The sequence below is a fragment of the Cavenderia fasciculata genome, assembly GCF_000203815.1.
Source record: "Cavenderia fasciculata unplaced genomic scaffold Scf_ET2XIPL01COFD4-5, whole genome shotgun sequence".
In the NCBI taxonomy this organism is placed as follows: domain Eukaryota; phylum Evosea; class Eumycetozoa; order Acytosteliales; family Cavenderiaceae; genus Cavenderia; species Cavenderia fasciculata.
The window spans coordinates 611,642-627,371 of record NW_004457695.1 but is presented as its reverse complement, the minus strand read 5'-3'; the positions used below and the strand labels follow the sequence as shown (position 1 = coordinate 627,371).

The following is a 15,730-nucleotide window of genomic DNA, read 5'->3' as shown; positions in this document are numbered from 1 at the left end:
AAGTAAAAGTTGAATTTTAATTCAATGAAATCAGTTGATAGATAGATGATATAGATATGTATAAGTATTTATTTATAGAATGACATCCCAGACACACTCCACAAACATCCTCCATCACATATTTTATTTGAATTTTGTGAAAACTCGAAAAACTTTAATATTATGTCTCGGTTCGTTCGGTTCGGGTGGCCTAGGTCAACGACACACACATTTTCAACAAACTAAACATAGATAGATAGATAAGAGATATTCTTAAAGAGAGAGAGAAAGATGGATATTCCAGCTATTATTATCGTCGGTTTCAAGGACAGTGGAAAGGTTACATTGGTCAATAGAATCACCTCATTGATTGGTGACCAAAAGGTTGCTGTTATCTTTGACACTATCACAGGCAAGTTACCACCATCTGTACTCTCACTTGAAGGTGCAAAGATTTCACATGAAGCATGTGTATGTACTCCTATAATATATGGAATGAAAGAATAGAGATGGATAAACTAATCTATCGTATCTATCGTATCTACCTACCTACCTATATAGATTGTCGAACATAACAAAGTTATCTATACCAACTTGAATGAAGATGCTATTGAAGAAGCTGTTTTGAACAAGTCAAAGAATGCTCCAGCTGCAGATATCAAGGGTTTCGTGTTTGTAAGCAGTTCATTTGAAACTACCATGTTTCTCGATCTCATGAGATTCATCGATGAAGGTCCACTCGGTATTATCTTTTCGGTATGTTATAAACAAACAAGATATATATATATATATATATATAAGTAAAATATATAGTAATAGTTAGTAAGTATTAGTATCCTAACATCTCTATTTCTTTTTTGAAGAATATTGAATTGAAAAATATGATTAGTGTAGTAGATACTAGCAAGTTTTTGGATGACCTCAAGTCAGTCGATACACTTGGTCAAAGACACGCCGACCTTTTCATTTTTGAAGATGAGGAGGAAGATGATTGTTGCAAGGACGGTAAATGCACCAAGACTGCTGATGAAAAGAAGGATGACTGTTGTGCTGGTGGAGAATGTACCAACAAGGCTGATGAAAAGAAGGATGTAAAGGATGACTGTTGCAAAGACGGTAAATGTACCAATGCCGATGAAAAGGAAAAGGAAAAGGAAAAGGAATGCAAAGATGATTGTTGTGATGATCACAATGAAGAAGAAGAAGAGGATGAAGAGGATGATGAATTGGTTGCCAAAAAAGACGAGTTTGTACATACTCTGATCACTGAACAAATCGAATCATCAATGACTGTATTCCTCAACAAGAGTGATATTGCCGATGCACAAGATGTAGCTTTTATCGAGAGATTTGTCAAGCTTTTGATACCAGGTGTCAAGGTGGTCAATGGCGGCACCAAATTCTCCAACATCTCATTAAAACAACTCTTCCCAACCGACGAGCCATTTGAAATCCCAGACTATGCCTCGGCTAGCGAATCACACAATGGTGTCAGTATCAATAGATCCATGCAACGTGTTCCCATCCATCCAGAAAGATTCCACAAATTCCTCTTTGAAAATGGTGATGAAGAGACTCTCAACGTTCAAAATACCAAAGGTCTCTTGCTCATCTCTGGTGATATTTGGTTAGCCAATGATATGATCAAATATTACAAGTTTGCTCTTGTATGTATAAAAATATAATAATAATAATCAAAAGATATATATATATATTATATATAATAATGTTTTTTAATATTATATTAATCTCCCTTCTTTCTTTTATTTCTTATCTTATCTATCTCAGTCACCAGAAGGACTTACCATTGAACCAAGTAGAGAATTCTTTAGTGTAATGGAAGAAAAGGATTGGCCACAAGAAGAAAACGTAGTAAAGGCAATTAAAAAGGATATTGGATTAAACACTTACCAAGACAGAAAGAATGACCTTACCTATTTTGGTGCTGAAACCAACGGGTTTGACACTGAGGCATTCAAAAAGGGTCTCCAAGCATGTATGCTCACCGACGAGGAATTAAAGATGGGTCCAAATGAATGGAAACAATTCAAAGATCCACTTGCTCAACTCATTGAAGAAATGAATGAATTGGATTTAATTGATGAAGAAGAAGAAGGTGAAGATGATGAAGATGAACAAGACGAAGAATAAACAAGTTAATAATATATATTTTAGCAAACCATCAAATTTAAATCAAAACATTGAAGATAAAAGAAGAAGAAGAGAGAAGAGAGGAAGATATATAGAATAGAAGTATTATAAAAAACAAATTGGTAAGATTTCTTTTAAATTTGGAATGGTTCCAATCTGTTCTTTACTTTTTCTTTTTCTTTTTAAAATAAACTATAGGATGTAAGGGTTGTATGGGCCAAGGATTTACCTTGGGTAGTGTGGTTGGTTTAGAGAGGGAGAGGGAAAGAGAAAGTTTAATCCTGAATCTCGAGACATAATATCTATCTATCCATTCATCCATCCATCAACTTATACTTTTAAACAGTTTACCTCCTCCTCCTTTAAATCTAGAATTATAATTATAATATAATATCTATCAACAATATTTATTTGAATAATCATAACAAGGAAGGCAAGGGCCCTTGCCTCTCCCCCCAAAACTTGAAGTTAAATGTGCTTCATCTGAAAGTTTGATCAAAAGAGAGGAAAATGTGTGATCATTGGACAAAATAGATTTGGTTCTATCATGATTTCGACAACAACATATATCTGTCTGCAAATCACAAGTTAATTAATTAATTTAATTATTGGGCAAACTTGTTGCAAAGATCACAAGTCTGTTTTAAAAATTTGGTCAAGGCAAATTCAGCAAAATGGTGGAGCAAGAGGTGAAAAGGAGGAGGGATGGGCCGAAACCTGCAAATTGAATTTATTGTTGTCCTCTCTTTTCTTTGTCACATGTCTTGACTTGATATCTTTGCTTCGTATGACGTAGGTTAGGTTGTGGGTGTGTGTGGCATCACCCCACTCATTCGTTGAAACGAGGTAGGGTTTAATTAATTAACTTACTTTCTTTCACCTCATCCATCACAATCGATCCGATCGATTTTAAAAAACAACTAGCAACAGCCTCTCGAGACAAGGAGGGGGGGGGGGGGGGGGTTGGGCATGCTTACAACAACCTGTTTTGAACAACCGCGTACTTTCATGTATTGTGTGTGTTGTGTGTGTATCATCAGTTCAACCAAAAATATAGATATGCCTCATTTGAGCTCACCACTCAATCCAATCTATTCACAAGCACCGAAACAACCCACCCACCCCCCCTATTTTTAACAACTAAGTAGGTTAGTGATCAATTTCCACTCACCCACCCACAACAACAATGAAGTTAAGGAAGCCAACCGATCCTACAACCCCTTTTAATAAACATATATAATGATAATAGTCGAAGCAAACATCATCATCACCAAATACAACACTCTTTATATAATTAATTATTATCACCATCGTAATCATCATCCATACATCCATCATAATTATCATTTGTACATATTCACTTTTTGCCGAAATATAGTCTCTGTCTACACGATCCCAACTAAACTCGCTCGATCCCCACTCGTTTCCCTTGGTCGACGAGTAATTACTATTGTCCCCTCAACTATTTAATAGTCTCCTTTAATAACAACATCATCATCGTATATCAAATCAATATATCATCGATCCAATCATTAATCAAATCAAATCAAATTATAATAATCAATTATAACCTTCACATCATCATCACATCATTATTCATAATCATCACTCAATTTTAAGATAATTAATCCAATCAATAATAATAATCAATAATGTCAACTCCAAATAATAACATTCCATTGACTTCAAATAATAATAATAATAATAATGTTGTAGGTCAAGGGGAATCACAACCACAATCACCATCGATATCATTTGCATTACCACAATCAACAAAAAATAAGATTATAATTCCAACCACCAAAGAAGGATTATGTTGGAGTTCAAGAAGATTCCAAACCGAATATCCAGATGCTTTGGATGGATACATGACCAAACCAGAATTTGACCATGCTGTAGATCGTCTCCAAACCACTTGGTTTAGAACTAAAATGGTGTATTGGTGTGTCTCTGTTGCTCTTCCATTGGTCGGTCTATTCGTCATGCTACTCAGTTTTACATTATTCAAGAAAAATGGTGCCGTCTTGGTTGGTGGTGTATTAATATTATTTATTGGTCTTTGTATATCTTGTTTTGGTTTTATGTTAATTACAAACAAAGTATGTATAAATATATTAGATATATTAAATATATTAAAACAATCAAAATATTTTAAATATTAATATTCTTTTTTTTTTTAGTATTTATATCATTTACATATTGAAATTCAAGTTTTAAATACCAAGTTTTCAAGATCAGGTATTGTATGGTCATTACATTTATTTGAATATTATAAACAATCAACTCAAAAGAAATGTATGGAATTATGGGTTGAAGTTGATCTTCCAGCAACTCCCATTGTAAATGTAAATGAACAACAACAAAATCAAGCCACATCTGCAAAATCGATTTGTATTCAATCAGGTGATAGTTTTGAAATGTCAGATTGTGATTCTGAATCGATTAGTTCTGATTTTACATTTGATAGTAATAGTTATACAAGTCATCATAATATTAATAATAATCCAACTTCATTCATTTCAATTGATATTCAATCTTTACCATCAGTATCAATTGATATTAATAATAATAATAATTAATAATAATAATAATTTAAATCGAACCAAACTATAAAGTACTAACTAACTAACCAACTAACTAATAATATTAATCATTAATCATTAATCATTAATAATAATAATAATTAATAATAATAATTAATATATACATATATAATAATTTTCAACAGCAATAAATTCACAAATAATCTATTTATTTATTTTTTTTTAAAGGCTAAATATTGGTAAATCAAAACATAAGATTGTTTTTTTTTTTTTTCTAAAAAGTGGTTTGAGATCACAAATCTGAGTATGGATGGTGGACTACGTACATACGTAGAAAGTCAACCAACTGAGAAAAGTCCAGCACAAGCAATGGCAGATGCACCAAATTTTTTTTAGTTTTTTTTTGTCAAACAACCTAAAAACTGAGCTGGCTAACTGATGGTCACTCGTAGTCCACTTTACAGTTGGGTTGTCAATATTTATTTATATCATAGACATATGTTGTTTGTTGTTTGTTGTTTGTTGTAATAGTATATTAGTATTTGTACTATAGTAGTAGAGTTATACATACATACATATCAATCAAGATTCATACAGATCGGAATATAGATATAGCACTACCATATACTCTCTACTACTTGGCGGTTCAAACACACAGACAAACAAACACACATACACACATATACACAAAGTGTTAAGAATATTGCGTCATCACATACAAAAGTCTAGACTAGTTTGTTTAGTTGTTGGTTGGTTTGGCTGCTGGTCTGTCATCATCACTATCCTCCCCACCACCACCATCACCACATCTCAACAACAAAGTTTCACTGTCACAACCACAAATACACACGCTTCATATAATTGATCATTCATTCACCTAACTCACTCTGATCATCCATTGTAGTAGAGAGACTCTGGAAGAAGGGGGGTTTTAAATTTAATCACATTCTTCACAGACAGCAGAACACACACACATACACACAGAGAGAACAGACAACGCAACAAGTATCATCAATCAGACAGACAGAGAGACAGAAACAAACACTCTATCTAGTCTACTCTACCTTTTAGTTCCAACCTACCTCTTACAACTACAACTACAACTATATATTACTTCTTCTTCTTCTTCTTATCTTTAGACTACCTATTGCTAAAGAGAAAAGATTTACTTTTTAATCTACTTTTGACTCTCAACACACACAATGAATAGTAGTAGTAGTAATCATATGATGATGACAACAGAGCAAGAAGAAGAAGACATTAAAAACAAGGAATTATTGGTTGCAAGATCGATATTGGAGTTTTGGGATACAAGTACCACACAAGATGATATAGACATTAAACATAGCAGTGGTGGCAGTAGTAGTAGTAATGGTCATGGCAATATGAATGGAATCCATTTGGATCTTTTAGATTCATCATCATCATCATCTCTACTCAAAAAGAGTATCAATGGACACTACCATTTCAACATTATTGGTGGCAATGAAAAAGAATATTTAGAACAACAAGTAGATGATGAAAAGAATAAGATTAGATCAAGTATGAAAATCAATATGTTGATTAATGATTCAGAAAATGATAAAGGTGAAAATCAAAATCAAAATAATCAAAATAATCAAAATAATAATCAAAATAATAATAATATTGATAATGATAATAAACAAAGACATCCACAACAATCACAACAATTACCAACATCAAATTTAATTCAACAACAACAATATAATAATAATAATATTAATAATGGAAATGGAAATAATTATTCACCATCTTCATCATCTTCATCACCTCCATTTTTAAGTAATGATATATTTCATCAACATCCACAACAACAACAACATCATCACCATCATCATCATTTACAACAACCTCATAATAATAATAATAATAATCACCATCATCAACAAAATGGTCACAATCAACAACAAAATGGTCAATATATAGTTCAACCAATATCACAATCTCAACAACATTTATCAATATTTAGACCAACAAAAGAACATCAACAACAATTACTAATGGAATCAAATTCAAATGGATATAATAATCAACAAAATAATCAACAAAATATAATATCAGATGAAGAAGATGATAAAACAAAACCAAAAAGAAAAAGAAGAAATGCAATACCTACATCACCACCAGTTGGAATGGAGATTAATTACGAAGCATTATTTTCTTTACCACTTAACCAATTAAGACGCCCTAAACTTTCAACGCTGCTTTCCAGTGATGGCAAGTTGAAATGCCGACATCAATACTGCCTCACGCTCGGAAACATATATACCTTTACAAAGAAGCAGTCACTATCGATACACGAAAGAAAACCGCACAACGAATGTGACGAGACGTGTCAGGTGTGCCGACGAAACGACATTCCCATCAAGGACCCTGCCAAAGAGGAGCAACTTGCGCAATGCAGACATCCGGGGTGCACCAAGGTCACCTCAAAATCGAATCTATCACACCACGAAAAGAAATATCATCCGTGTGTCAATCCCGATGATTGTAATATATGTCAATTCTATAGTAAAAAGAGATCAATGGCCAAACACACAATGGTCAATCAATATCAACAACAACAACTTCAAATTCAAAAACAACAATTACAACAAAATTATAGTCTCTATCATCAACAACAATATCAACATCAACAACTTTATCAATTAAAACAACAACAACAACAACAAGTTAATCAAGCGAGTCAAACGAATCAAGTGAATCAACAATTAAATCATATACAACAACAACAACAACAAAAACAATTTTCAATGCATCCGTTACCACCACCTTCTAATCCACAATTGTCACAATCTCAATCACAATTATTACCTTCATTTTATTTTACTGCTTCATCTTCTTCTTCCTCTTCATCATCTTCTTCATCATCATCGTCGACACCGACACCATCACAACTGTCACCAATCAGTTTAACTTTATTACCATCATCAACACCGACATCACCTCTATTTCCACCACTTTCAACATTATCACCTCCCAATTCAAATTCTCCACCAATGAATTTTAATTAATTAATAATATATAATAACTGATAATAGTATAGTATAGTATAAAAAATTAACAAAAAGAATATAATGATATAGGATATTTTTGAATGGAGAATATTCCATGTATCAATAATCATACATTATGATTGTAATTCCTATATTTGTTAACAACACACACAACAACTTCACCTCCCATTCGTTAAATTAATCAAAACCCCCCCCAATCAAATAACCATTATAAGAATATAGTAATAATAATAGTAGTAATAATAATAATAATAATAATAAATATAACATTAAAAATTCCTCCCTTAAAATCCAACTCATCCTAAATCCTCCTCCTCTTCTTCCTCAATAATAATAATAATTAATGGTATATATATATTACAATTAAACAAAGTGTTTGTTTATTATTTTTAAATAAATGAATAAATAAATAAATAAATAATATTTAAAATATACAAAATATATATACTACAATCAATGTGATATTTTAAAATATTCTAGAGAATAATTCTTGAGCTTCAGTAGGTGCAGATTTTCTAATGGTAATTGAAAAGTGACAATGTAAATGTGTCTCATTACCAGTATTTCCAACAATAATTGGCCATTTTGATTTATTTGTCAATAAATATTCATTTCCTTGTAAATATCTCACTACACAGATAGAAATATTAGAATAATTCAAATGATTAATATTAATATTAATTTTTTTTGGCTTACCCTCTCCTTTAATAATTTCAATGATATCAAAACATTTATCATAGGCATTCATATTAAACTTTTCGCACATTCTCTTGCATACATCTCTTGCTGTTTCAGTACTCAATACTTTAACAGATTTATATGATTCACCTCTATAATAAACTTTTAATACTTCCTACAAATTGGATTAAAATTAATAGATTAATATTAATATTGTTGATTAGAATTTGATATTAATTATCTTTCTTACAGAAGAAGGACCAGAAGGAGTAGGGAGACTTAGACTTGATGAAGAAGTTGAAGAGGATTGAGTTATTTTAATAATGTCGGTTGTTGGAGCAGCTTCATCTGATACGGTTGGTTTACCTTCAGAAGCAGCAACCATTTCCTTTTGGAACCATCCTTGTGCCAAATCAAAGGGAGAGTATTTATTAATGTCTTGTAGATGGATATTGGCACCATGTCTAATCATCCATAACGCCAAAACATCATATCTATTTGTTACAAGTGAATGTAATGGTGCTATTCCTCTATTATCTTGTGCATTTACATCTGCTCCTCTAAAAGAATTAAAAATATATAAAGTTTAGACATACGACTCTAATAATCTTTATCTATCTATCTATCTATCCTTTATTCTCCTTACCTTGAAACCAATAATTCTAAAGCTTGTTTATGACCTCTTGCAGCAGCAATATGTAATGGAGTTGTACCTTTATCATACTCTCTCATATTGATATCTACACCACAATCAATCATCTCTCTTAACTTTTTAATATCATTACTTCCAACTGATCTTAATAATTCATAATCATATTTCTCTAACATTCTCTCTATCTATCTACAATAATATAATATAATACAATACAATAATTGAAACTCTCAGAGTGTGTATAATAAGAGTGATCAAAAATTATTTGAAAACATGTGTTTGGTTTGGCTATTTTATTGAATCATATGATTTAAGCATGGCAATGACCCATTGATACACAACATGGTTCAGCAAGGATACCTTTGTTGACACAGTTGACAAATGAACTGACTTGAGTTGCCATTTGATGGCAACTTGGTTGGACATCTGGACGTTCAAGTTGACACATTCCCGAAATAGTTTGTTCCATATTCTTTTCACTGAAATGTTTCTTTGTAAATTTGTGAACAACTTCCCAATCACCTAATTAAATATACGCGTGTTTAGTTAATATTGTGTAATATAATGACATTTAAAAGATGGCTACCTCTGCAAACTTGACAGATTTCCTTTTTGAGTGGTTCAGGGTCTTGACCTGAAACCGATGAGATTGCAAAGAATGCAATGATGGCAACTATTAAAACTATTAAAAACTTGTTCATTTTAAAATTATTAAGTTGGTTGATGATGTAAAATACAAAATGATGATTGATGATGATGACGAAGATACAACAACAACGGGTTGTAGTTGGGTGACCCTAAACTTTCAACGACCTTCTTTGATTTAATTAAATTATGTAAAAAGAGAGCTCGTCAAACTGCGTCGTTGTCCCTGGGTTCCGTTTGATGGTCGGAATTCAAGACCTTTTCGTTTTACTAATCTTTTCAAAGTGATCAACAAATGTTAAATCTTTAGTCGATCGAATAATCTTTTGATTAGAATTCATCTTTATCAAAAGATAGATAGATAGAAAGAAAGAAAGAAAGAAAGAAAGAAAGAAAGAAAGAAAGAAAGAAAGAAAGAAAGAAAGAAAGAAAGAAAGAAAGAAAGAAAGAAAGAAAGAAAGAAAGAAAGAAAGATATAAACTTGATCAAACATTTGTAGTTTTAAAAAAAAATAAAAGGTATATTAATTGTGAGAATGAGGATGAGCTCGCCGATCATTGATTCAAAAAACTTTGTGTGTCGTTCGTTTAATCAATCAATAGATACTATCTATAGATCTATAGATAGTTTTAAAAGAGATATACATATAATGGCAGAAGTGGATTCATCATCAACTACAACTACTACTACAACTACTTCTACTACAGAACAACAAAATGGTTTAAATAGAATCAAAATGGGTGATACTATCATCTTGAATATAAATAATGGTGATAATTATAAAGTTGTTAAACTTGTACAAGGATTGTATGTTTTATAAATCAATCAATCAATAGAATGATCATCAGTATCACTTACTTTTATCTGTCTAGACAATCACACGTTGTAGGTAAATGTAAAAAGGTAGATTTACTTCAATTAATCGGTAAACCATTTTACTCTACCTATCAAGTACTACCAAATGGTACAATGGAAAGAACCAATCAAAAGGATATCGAAAAAGAATTGACTAATCTTATTCGTATGTAAAGTTTAAATACAAACAAACATTCATATATATAGATCAATCTATTATAACTTTTATCTTTTTTTTGTTTTTATTTTGTAGAAACAACGATTGATGCAGATAATAGTAAATTAACCAATTTAAATACAACACAAAAGTTGACAGAAGATGATATTGCAAAGATGAAACAAAAGGGGTCAAGTGCATCAGAGATTATCAAGGCATTGATTGAAAACTCTGATTCCTTTCATACAAAGACAGAGTATTCACAAATGAAGTATCTCAAGAAAAAGATGGGTCGTCATTCCACAGTTGTCAAGATTCTCAAACCAACTTCAAAGAATCTTATTGAATCTTATTATACAAAAGATCCAAAGAAAATTTGGTAAACAAACAAGAAGAAGAAGAAGAAGAAGAAGAAACAAATAATAATATATATATATATATTAATACTTTTATTTTTCTATTTTTATAGTAATATTAGATTTGATACATTGGGACAATTATTAACACTTGGTAATGTAAAGGCTGGATCAAATATTTTGGTTGTTGATTCGAGTATGGGTTTGGTTACTGGATCGGTCAATGAACGTATGAATGGTGATGGTGTTGTATTGTCGGCCTATTTGGGAAAGGGTCCATCCTTGTCAATCGTTCAAAACTTTGGTTTCTCTCCCGAGGTTGAACAATGCATCATTCCATTTGATTTCTCTTCAATCAACAAATTAAATTTAAAAGAACCTGAATCTTCAAAAGATTTAAAAGCTATTAATTATTTAAAACAAGGTGTTGATAGGTATGTAAATGAAAATATTTAAAAAGAAAAGAAATGATTCTAATATTTTATTTTTATAGTTTAATTATAGTTTCAAAATATTCACCATTATCATTAATATTATCATGTTTACCATATTTAAAACCATCTGGATCATTTGTTATCTTTTCACTTTACAAACAACAACTTTTGGAATGTAATCAACACCTTTCAACAAACAAATTGGCTGTCAATTTGACAATCAATGAGATTTGGATGCGTGAACAACAAGTACTTCCAAAGAGAACTCATCCAATGATGTCTATGGATGGTGCAAGTGGTTTCCTTTTATCTGGTATCAAGGTTAAATCATTGACTCACGATGAAAAATTAAACAAACAACAAGAACAACAAAAACCAAGTGCAATGAAAATTGATCAAGCCGAAATTGAAGAAGAGGAAAAAGATGAAAAGGAAAATGAAAAGGGTGAAGAACAACCTTTAAAAAGAAAACGTGAAGATGTTGATGGTGATGATGATAAACAATAAATAAATAAATAAAATTATTTTCAAATATACATTATAGTCTTTTGGTTTTTTTTTTTTACTACAAGCCAGAGGTGTTTTTCTATACTTTTTATGCTTGCCATTTGATTCCCATTGTTTTATCTATGTATCAAGAAAAACAATCAAAACGACGTAATGACAAAAAAAAAAAACAATCTTTGTGTGGTTTTGATTATTTTTCATGATATATAGATAAAACTATAGGAAATGAGTAGGAGAATCAAATCGCAAGCATAAAAAGTATTTTTTTGCCCTCAGCAAAAAAAACATCAAAAGATATCCGGTTTGCCAGGATTGAACTAGCGACCAGCTGATGACTTTGTTAATACTACAGTCAGCTGCTCTACCACTGAGCTAAAACCGGCCATGTTCCCCTTTTTTCGGTTTTCCCCTTTTATACGAAAAATTTTTTTCCCTAATTTATTTTTTTTTTATCGGGAGTGTGCTACCCCGGGAACGAAAAGGTCATAGGTTCGAATCCTGCCCTCGAACTTTACTTTTGGCGCCAACGTTTAACTTGACCACAATTGGGGGGATTGAGGAGAAAAACCATCCGACTCTAGGGATCTAGAGACAGGACACCCCCACGGAAGGATGACCGGGTTAGTTTCCCCTTCTCAGTAGGAGATTGGGTAGCCAGACTGCAACAAGTAACGGGAAGGTAGTGGAGGACCTACTGGGCCGTCGCGATAGAAAGCCATCTGACATCTCAAATACAATATGCAACACGTAAAGACGAGTGTCCACAATGGGGAGTAAATCGGCGTGAGAGTTGAGAGCGGCAGTCGGTCTTGGACGCACCCAAGGCTTAAGGTTTCACCGCAAGTATGGTACTAAAATTAGAAGAAGATGGGTGCCATATTTGCGTCAACACCTTCATCTTCTTCTATTCTCTCTTCATCTATCAATAATAATATTAATAATATAATAATTTACTAAATAATAATAACATAGAATAATTATATAACACAATATTACAGCCTATAGTGCTGAGAAAAAAAAAAAAAAAAAAAAGCGATATCTTTAACCAATTTATTTTTAGAACAAGCAACAACCCAAAACAATCCAACATGCTTGACACTATACAATAAGATACATGATCAACGTCCATATAACATGTATCATAGACATGGACAACCCCCAGAACAAATTAACTTTAATTCTTCTCGAGATAATCTTTATTTCTTGCTGGTCAATTAAAATGTATAATTAATAAAACTTTGTAACTTCTGAGTACTACTCTTCCCGATAGGAGAGAACAGGAAAAGAATTACTTTAAAAAAAAATTTTCCCTAATTTAGTCAATCAATTGGTTATTTAGTCCCTCAAAACCCCATGAATATATATATACATAAAGTAAATGCCCTCCTATATCTTTGTATGGTAAATTATTATTAACTATTGAATTATATATTTGAATAGAAAAAAAAAAAGAAATAGAAAACACTCAAAAATTGTATAGAAAAAAAATATATATATATTGTGTTGTCTTGGAGGAGTATCATTTAAAACAGAATAAACTGTCTCTACATCGTTGTCGTCTAAAGATCTAATTATATTTTTAATTTATTACCTTGATGAAACACAAAGTCTTACATAGTCTGTTCTCTATCTCTAATAAATAATTGATAATATAAATAAAATAGTATAACACAAATAAAATAACAACACTTTTGTTTTTTAACGAAACACTAGCTAAAATTTTCGTGGTTCAATTTTTTTTTTTAAATTTATTTTTGGGTGAAGAGAGAGATTTTGGTGGTAAGAGTTGATGACACATATTTGAAATGACAATTATCTGATTGGTCATTCAATTATAATATCACTACTCTCCTTTATTAGACATGGTTTAAAACAAGTCATTTGCTCTATCCATCAAGGTCTCTCACCATGATTAGTCACCCGCGGTTGAACCGTTAAAATCTAACTGGTCATCATTCTCAATCAACTCCCATCTTCCTCTTCTCTTATTTACCACAAAATACTCTAGAGGATGAGATCATTATTTATCATTAATAATATTATCTCTCCATCTACTTCAATAATACCAACCAAAGATAACTACATATTTATTATATTATCTCTCCATCTACTTTAATATATAATTAATAATCCCATTCTACATTCAATGGTGAGACCATACTTTGTTAGCTATAGAAAAAAAAAAGGGACAGTTCCTTCGTCTCTAGCTCTTCCCCCTCCATCTCTACCTCCCCCTCCATCTCTACCTCCCCCTCCACCTCTACCCCCATCACCATCACCATCGCCATCTCCATCACCTCCACCATCTCTTCGTCCTCGTGTAGCTCTAAGTCCACAACATCGACATTTGAACAGCCTACTCCATTCTACAACCAAACGATCATTAAGGAAAGGCTTTGCAAAAAAGACTGGAGTCAATGAATTAGACATTGACTTTTTGGTTGCAACCACTCGAGACCAAAATGAATTGTGTCCAATAGTCGGTGTCAGACTACGTTTTGAAGCCATGACCAACTTTAAGAGTAGTGCCGACAGAAGAGCCGACTCTGTCGACTATGAAAAGAACAACACTCGTGTGGTTTGCTTGGAAGTGAACACTGCCGCCAAATGGGATCCATCCGACATTGGCCGCTTGATTGTAGAGTTTCACGAACCAGACCATCCAACAAACCAACTCGAATCTCTCTTTTATCTTAATGGAATGCAATTTCAATTGGATAGGATCTACAAGTCTACCACGACAGTCAAGGAGAGAAAGAGTGCCGACAGAGTATTGCTCGGAGACCACGAGGTCAGTTACAACTTTTTTGTACTCCTGTTTTACTTTCAACGTGGTCGTAGTTTGTACACTCGTGCCATTCTTGGACCAAATCAAATCTTGGATGGTCCAGCAGACGTCTACACCCAACCATCGGCAGTATCACCAGAGAGACTCAATGTACTCCACAACTATACGCTCGACAATACCGTCTTGATCGACAGTCGTTGTCAATCGACCAATTGCCGCGGCCAATTACAGTGATCCAGAGGACTACACTTGTGGTGACGGCAATTGGTCCAAGCTCAAATTTCATTATGTCATCTATTGCCAACGTTGTGCAAAATCAAGTCCACCAACCATCCCAATGTTTTATGAAGATTGGCTCAATGACAACCAAGAGTTGGAAGCCCAAGTTATCCAAGAAGAGGCAAACCGTATCAAGTTTGTAAATTATGCCAGAGTACTCTTGGAACACATCAGAGTTGGTCGTCTCACATTGAATCAAGCTATCAGATTGGTCATTAAAAACATTAATTCAATGTCCTATTATCAAGATGATGAATAATTTGTGGTAAAAGTCATCAAACAGTAGAAGAGAGTTTGTTTAAACATAAATAAATTAAATATATTTTTTAAATGTATAATAATAATAATAGTTTTGTTTTTAATTGATATATATATTTTTTGATTGAGTGGAATTATTAAAATGGTTGTAATTTGGGTTTAAACCCACCATCACTAGAAATACTTCACCAACATTAAATTTATGTTCATTCTCTTTTTTCAAATCTCTTTCATTTCGTAGGTGAAGCTGATCACCAGTTGATAAATATAAAATTATTATTTCTTTTTTTTATACAAGTTTTAGTCTCTTTAATATTCAACTTTAAAAGTCTTATCTGTGCAAAAAAGTATTGTCAGTCTGGACTATTGCTGGGACGTGCAGCGCTACTGAGGTATTTGCACCCACCCTT

The 15,730-nt window shown here is 32.3% G+C and overlaps 9 protein-coding genes and 1 non-coding gene across 10 annotated transcripts; 6 read left to right on the top strand and 4 right to left on the bottom strand.

The window, feature by feature from the left end:
* Nucleotides 1-270: 270 nt before the first annotated feature.
* DFA_07825 (uncharacterized protein) lies at nt 271-2,130 on the top strand (the record flags this gene model as incomplete). The annotated part of the gene is made up of 4 exons (XM_004355268.1): nt 271-450; nt 541-735; nt 843-1,646; nt 1,768-2,130. 4 exons carry the CDS (start codon nt 271-273, stop codon nt 2,128-2,130), a joined length of 1,542 nt encoding a protein of 513 aa, XP_004355320.1.
* A 1,652-nt stretch (nt 2,131-3,782) lies between these two features.
* DFA_07824 (uncharacterized protein) lies at nt 3,783-5,812 on the top strand (the record flags this gene model as incomplete). The annotated part of the gene is made up of 4 exons (XM_004355267.1): nt 3,783-4,229; nt 4,311-4,676; nt 4,956-5,068; nt 5,728-5,812. 4 exons carry the CDS (start codon nt 3,783-3,785, stop codon nt 5,810-5,812), a joined length of 1,011 nt encoding a protein of 336 aa, XP_004355319.1.
* A 63-nt stretch (nt 5,813-5,875) lies between these two features.
* DFA_07823 (uncharacterized protein) lies at nt 5,876-7,708 on the top strand (the record flags this gene model as incomplete). Its single annotated transcript, XM_004355266.1, has 1 exon — nt 5,876-7,708. One exon carries the CDS (start codon nt 5,876-5,878, stop codon nt 7,706-7,708), a length of 1,833 nt encoding a protein of 610 aa, XP_004355318.1.
* A 469-nt stretch (nt 7,709-8,177) lies between these two features.
* DFA_07822 (ankyrin repeat-containing protein) lies at nt 8,178-10,027 on the bottom strand (the record flags this gene model as incomplete). The annotated part of the gene is made up of 6 exons (XM_004355265.1): nt 8,178-8,564; nt 8,640-8,949; nt 9,036-9,226; nt 9,379-9,563; nt 9,676-9,714; nt 9,958-10,027. 6 exons carry the CDS (start codon nt 10,025-10,027, stop codon nt 8,178-8,180), a joined length of 1,182 nt encoding a protein of 393 aa, XP_004355317.1.
* A 308-nt stretch (nt 10,028-10,335) lies between these two features.
* trmt6 (tRNA-methyltransferase subunit) lies at nt 10,336-11,995 on the top strand (the record flags this gene model as incomplete). The annotated part of the gene is made up of 5 exons (XM_004355264.1): nt 10,336-10,493; nt 10,559-10,707; nt 10,795-11,077; nt 11,168-11,488; nt 11,548-11,995. The coding sequence occupies 5 exons, from the start codon at nt 10,336-10,338 to the stop codon at nt 11,993-11,995; spliced, it is 1,359 nt and encodes a 452-aa protein (XP_004355316.1).
* Nucleotides 11,996-12,292: 297 nt separating this feature from the next.
* DFA_07820 lies at nt 12,293-12,377 on the bottom strand. Its single transcript is given in 2 exon segments — nt 12,293-12,329; nt 12,341-12,377. It is a non-coding gene; the product is annotated as a tRNA-Tyr (tRNA).
* Nucleotides 12,378-12,852: 475 nt separating this feature from the next.
* On the bottom strand, nt 12,853-14,016 carry DFA_07819 (uncharacterized protein; the record flags this gene model as incomplete). Its single annotated transcript, XM_004355263.1, has 2 exons — nt 12,853-12,914; nt 13,989-14,016. The coding sequence occupies 2 exons, from the start codon at nt 14,014-14,016 to the stop codon at nt 12,853-12,855; spliced, it is 90 nt and encodes a 29-aa protein (XP_004355315.1).
* A 122-nt stretch (nt 14,017-14,138) lies between these two features.
* Nucleotides 14,139-14,425, bottom strand: DFA_07818 (uncharacterized protein; the record flags this gene model as incomplete). Its single annotated transcript, XM_004355262.1, has 2 exons — nt 14,139-14,164; nt 14,224-14,425. 2 exons carry the CDS (start codon nt 14,423-14,425, stop codon nt 14,139-14,141), a joined length of 228 nt encoding a protein of 75 aa, XP_004355314.1.
* A 76-nt stretch (nt 14,426-14,501) lies between these two features.
* Nucleotides 14,502-15,017, top strand: DFA_07817 (uncharacterized protein; the record flags this gene model as incomplete). The annotated part of the gene is made up of 1 exon (XM_004355261.1): nt 14,502-15,017. The coding sequence occupies one exon, from the start codon at nt 14,502-14,504 to the stop codon at nt 15,015-15,017; it is 516 nt and encodes a 171-aa protein (XP_004355313.1).
* Nucleotides 15,018-15,120: 103 nt separating this feature from the next.
* Nucleotides 15,121-15,321, top strand: DFA_07816 (uncharacterized protein; the record flags this gene model as incomplete). The annotated part of the gene is made up of 1 exon (XM_004355260.1): nt 15,121-15,321. One exon carries the CDS (start codon nt 15,121-15,123, stop codon nt 15,319-15,321), a length of 201 nt encoding a protein of 66 aa, XP_004355312.1.
* Between the last annotated feature and the right edge of the window lie 409 nt (nt 15,322-15,730).